Raw genomic sequence first — 5000 nt, forward strand, 5'->3', positions numbered from 1 at the left:
TTTACTCACTAAATGATGTAGAATCTGTTGTAAAACTGTTCTTGTAATAAAACTTCTGTGTGTCTACTTCTGTCTGCAGGCCTCCATGGATGATTTTTTAAATTACAACAAAGAAAACTCTTACTGAGAAGGTGCCTTCCTACACATCATCTGTAATTATGCACCATGTGCATGACTGATTTATTTTTATCTTCCTGGTTTTTTTCCAATTTCGTAACTGGATCCAGACACCTTTTAATGTCTACTTCAGTTTTTTTTCTTTTCTCTTAGTGCCAAGAGTCACAATGTCACTGTCAGCTATTTCTTTAATTTATCGATTGTATTCAAATAAATTTTAACTTCTATAATTTTTAACGAGTCCCGTCATTATAGTAACCACCACACACCAAAATGAGGCCAGATGGTTTACCATCCCTACTGTACAGAACAAGCATGTGCAGTTCTTGTGTGGCGAGCACCGTTGCATGTAACATCCAAATCTGACACCAGGTCTCTCAAATAAATCCTGAGTGCAAAAAAAAAATAACCTTCTGGCACTGAGTAAAATCCAATAAATGAAAACTCAAGCAAACTGGAAACCAAATATATTTTATTTTTTTGAGAGTATAGTGAGCCTGAGTGCTGTCATTTTTTGCATATACTGAACAGTGTGAGAAATATCCCAAAGCTTTTCTTCGCAACACACAGCACAAACAGCAACTCCTGTTTCGTAGGCTGCTTCTGACTGTCGATGCAAATTCCCTGCTTACAGAACCCATGACGATTTACAGGCAGGCATTTTATTTCACCTGGTGGAACAGCTTGTGTGCTACCTACAAAGTCAAAGGAGAACACTGTCAGCATCTTCAGATGGCATTTAGGTAGTGTTTTTTTTTTTTTTTCCATACATGATTTGGGCACTGAAAAGGAGCTTAAATGTGTTTCAGCCTTTTTCTCGCCACTCTGTCACTAATGCACACTTACACAATGATCCCGTGCATGGAGGAAGTCAAACAGTTCTTCTGTACATTCCTCAGTAGTGTTTGATCTGGAACCAACCCGGGCGCCGCAGCTCTCCAGACGCTCCTTCGTGTGCACACAATGTTCGGTCTGCTCGCATTTTGCTCGTATCGTTTCTAGTGGGTCCTGAGAAGGACAGAAGTCCAATGTAGGAAATCATTATTATGAATGATCAAAACAGCCCCAGGTTTCCCACTAAGTATAAATACATAAAAAAAACTATATTATTAATTATATGTATTATAATAAAGGTCATCTAATCTAATATGTACTGTTAGAGTGTAATTTTGTGTCATTTTGGTTGGGGGTGTGCCGCAGGATTTTGTAAATGTAAAAAATGTGCCGCGGCTCAAAAAAGGTTGGGAAACACTGCGCTAGACTAACACTTTTATTTTGAAACTTTCAGCGGAAGTTCCATCATTGTGATTGTGACTTCCGCTATTTAACGCCGGGCATTAGTGACGTCAGGAGTGTGTCTTGCACCGGACCGCACGGCCAGGTTTGGCATTTTCTAGCGTCGACAGCGCTTAAAATGAGGTAAGAGGAGTTAAAGGAGACCAAACGAATCCGAAGGCTTTGAAAAGGTAAAATGAATTTCCCGATTTATGACATTTTAACCGATTCACGCGCAATATAATATGCTAACGGTAGCTAGGCGCAGCTAGCTCGAGCAGCTTTTGTATTTTCTCCAAATCCCTTTTTTCTGTTTTGTTCTCACCCCGATCCTAAATGCCGCTCGTTTTCTGTGAGTGTCCCTTTGTTTCATGTCACATAAAAAAGACCGATGTGAGAAAGTAATAAGGCCAAAAAAAAAAGGAACTCCTGTTCGTCAAATGACGATAAATTAACTTGTAGGAATGCTTATGGGATTCTGAGCCGCGAGAGAAATCAGACACCCTCAGGTGAGCTCTTTTGTTGAGCTGCACCCAGGTGTGGCTGGGGGGGGGTAATGAAATGCAGTTTAGCATCTAACCGGAAGTGCAATTACGAGACAAATATTCAGGTTAAAAAGATTTTACACTTGTTACGTACACAGATTTGGTGTTTGGAAGATTCTACAATAATAATATACGGTGTCTTAATCCTCCTCCTCTGTTCAGAGATGGTTTCTCCAGAAATGGCTTCTTTAACTCCTCTTTAAGCGTGCGTGTGTGTGTGTGCGTGTGTGTGTGCGCGTGCGTGGAGCAAATGGCACAAACTACTTTCAGGTGACTTCAACCTTCCCCGGCTGGAGGCCCAGAACTCTTTTTGTTGTTGTTTTTGTCATTAGATGTTATTCTGTCTCTCTCACAGTCCTCAAAAATGCTGAGTCGACCTCTGACCCCGAAGGACAGCGATGGCAGGCGGCAGGGCTTGGGGGCGGCGACGGCGACGCCGCATCCAGCTCGGCCTTCGACTGACGATGAGGCCGATGGCGGCGCGTCTGAAACGGGTTTGTTTTGATGGATGGGAAGTCCGTTTGAGAACTTCTGTTTCCACGCAGACCAGCTGGGCGAGGGAACTCACTGCCTTTTTGTTGTCCTTCAGGAGTTGTGTCTCCGCCTGTGTCTCCTTGGAGCGTCTCCTCCGCAGCTTCCTCTCCTTCTCGCTCTATTGTCTCCTCTCCTCATGAGTCACCCTCTGCTCCCTCTCTCCTCTTTCACACTGCAGTCTTAACTTCTCCCGCTCATTCCCCCTCTCCCAGCCCTCCACCACCCCCATGCTGCGGTTCTCAGCAGTTGCCATGGAGACGATATTTGAGTCGGCGAGGGGCGTAACTTGTTTGAGTCCCCTGAGGCCATTGAAGGACTGGACAGCCCCGCCTGGCCTGAACAACGACCACTGGTTGGTTGGCTCTAATATTAACCCTTATTAATATTCATGAGTATTAGTACATCATAATATTGCACTTAGAGCATTAACTATAACTTTCCTTTCTCCTTGCAGCTATGTGCGTACGCCTACGCCCAGGTGAATACAAATATACCCTATTTTAATGTCTTATTTCTTTGTGCGTCATTTTTAATTGGTGTGCGGTTCGTGCATTTTAAGTAATTTATATCTCTAACGGCCCAGCTTCTCCCACCCGGCGACTTCAGAAGCAGCGGTCCAATCACAGCTCCCGTTGCCTACGCCTCCCCCGGCGACTGTCTCTTCCGTCGCCGTCATCTTCAGCCAATGGACTATCTGCTCTGCTTTCCACGAGCCAATCGACAGCAGGCCCAGAGTTTCTCAGCACAAATGGAGAGGTGGATATTTTTTTTGTTGTTTCCTATTTTTTATTGTCAAGTCATTTTTACTCATAGTTTCCACTGATTGGATCTCTGTGTCCATTTTATGTCAGCGAGCCAAACGCGTCTCACAGATTCGAATCCGGCGGGCATCACCGCGTGAAACGTTGCTCACGCCAATGGGACTGCCAAAGGTCGAAAGGTAGGTCGCGTGGGTGTGGAGGAAATGAACACAGTCATTTACAAACACATCGACCATATTCCAAAATCATCAGTAAACATTTTTTCAGGTTAAAGAAGAGAGTTCAGTCTGGAGGAGATTTATACGAACAAGAACTACAATTCCCCCTCAACCAACAGGTAATGGTAACCTTTAAAATGAATAATGCAAATCTCGCTGAATCTCCAGTCTTCTACCATGTTTTGTTTTTCACCCCACAGGAGTCTTGAAACAATATTTGAGGAGCCACGGGAGAAGAATGGCGCGCTACTCCTGATTGGACAGCAGAAAAGACGGAGGGTTCTCCTTTTTCCTGACTTCACTCAGCCCCGGAAAAGGAAGAGACTGCAAGGTGGGTTGGGAAATGTATTGAGAGCATGATAAAGTGACGGTAGTCTCCTTATTTGTGTCCCTCCTTCGTGTTATTTTGTATTTTATTTCTAACTACGCAGTTGTATTCATTATTGCTACATAGAGGTAGCACTTCTCTTTTCATCATCTTGTTCTTCACACTTCTTTTTTCAAAATGTTTGTCGACTTCAGGGGCGGGACTTCCTGTTACCATGGTCCCCAGGAAGCGGAAAGCATCTCTCCGTCAGTGCAATGGCAGCGTCCCTCATGGGGACGAGTCAGACGTGGATGTGATGCTGGTGGAGCGACTCAGTTCTCTCGAAGACTTTCTGATACAACGAGGCTTGGATGTGTGATCTGTGACATCACATCCTGTCAGCAAACCAAAGGCCAAATGAACACATGGGTTTTTTTTGCGGTGTGTTTGCTGTTTTATTTTTTACAGTGTTAGATGTGAAACGTGAACCAGGTGGATAGAAATATAAATGTACATTTTCTTTGTATTGCTGATCTGATCTGCTCGGAAGAAAAGCCCATAACGGGCAGCTTATATTTTCAAGAGGTTTGTTAACATCAATACTCTATTGTAGTACTGAATGAGTACTACGGCAGTATTGTGTGAGTACTGGAGATCTAAAATATTTGGACCTTTTTTAAAATGTAATATATTTCAGCTGGCAAAATGTCTACGTTCGGGTCAATACAATTTGTGTCTGCAGTTAGGTTTGTTGATTATTTGTGGACATGAGATTAAAGTATGTATATTTACATTCAGATTGTCTGTGATATCATCATTGGTGTTGAGAATTTGTTAATGACTGGTTATCAGCTGGTCGAGTTTATGCTGGCCTCACAGCCAGATGGTACTGGGTTCAAATCGTGTCTGCGTCGGGGTTCTCCTGTTTCCGCCCACCTCCAAAAACATGCAATTTAGGGGAATCGATTACTCCAAATTGTCCGTAGTGTATGAGTGCGTGCGTCGGTGCGTGCACGGGGGTGGGGGAATAGTTGGTAGTAATGTTGAAAAGTTCAAAATGCCCCGGCTTCAAATCCCACTACGGGAATGGGATAGAGAGGGGGTAGCAGGGTAGGCCCAGGGCACGCCTGGGCGGAGTGAAGTGGACCGGTCCAGTTCACTCCGCCCAGGCAAGGCCCCAGGCCTACCCTGCTACCCCCACTCTACCCCACTCCCACAGCGAGACTCGAACCCAGGGCCTCCG

At 44.4% G+C, this 5000-nt stretch overlaps 1 protein-coding gene across 2 annotated transcripts; it reads left to right on the forward strand.

The window, feature by feature from the left end:
* The first annotated feature begins 2612 nt into the window (after positions 1-2612).
* On the forward strand, positions 2613-4519 carry LOC137917453 (protein PRR14L-like). 2 transcript variants are annotated; one of them, XM_068760192.1, is made up of 7 exons: positions 2613-2823; positions 2926-2949; positions 3055-3227; positions 3323-3411; positions 3500-3569; positions 3651-3781; positions 3973-4519. In XM_068760192.1, exons 2-6 carry the CDS (start codon positions 2928-2930, stop codon positions 3657-3659), a joined length of 363 nt encoding a protein of 120 aa, XP_068616293.1. In that variant the 5' UTR covers positions 2613-2823; positions 2926-2927; the 3' UTR covers positions 3660-3781; positions 3973-4519. The 2 variants fall into 2 exon arrangements, with proteins under 2 accessions (XP_068616293.1, XP_068616292.1); XM_068760191.1 differs by having other exon boundaries at positions 3055-3411.
* Positions 4520-5000: the final 481 nt, after the last annotated feature.

Source organism: Brachionichthys hirsutus, unplaced genomic scaffold (genome assembly GCF_040956055.1).
Source record: "Brachionichthys hirsutus isolate HB-005 unplaced genomic scaffold, CSIRO-AGI_Bhir_v1 contig_285, whole genome shotgun sequence".
NCBI classification, from domain to species: domain Eukaryota; kingdom Metazoa; phylum Chordata; class Actinopteri; order Lophiiformes; family Brachionichthyidae; genus Brachionichthys; species Brachionichthys hirsutus.

Bases quoted from the DNA above. Each gene is read 5' to 3' on its own strand.
- LOC137917453 (XM_068760191.1), top strand. From the start codon at position 2,699: ATGCTGCGGTTCTCAGCAGTTGCCATGGAGACGATATTTGAGTCGGCG. The intron at 2,950-3,054 runs GTGAATACAAAT...CTAACGGCCCAG, and splicing joins GTGCGTACGCCTACGCCCAG to CTTCTCCCACCCGGCGACTT. The intron at 3,412-3,499 runs GTAGGTCGCGTG...ACATTTTTTCAG, and splicing joins GGACTGCCAAAGGTCGAAAG to GTTAAAGAAGAGAGTTCAGT.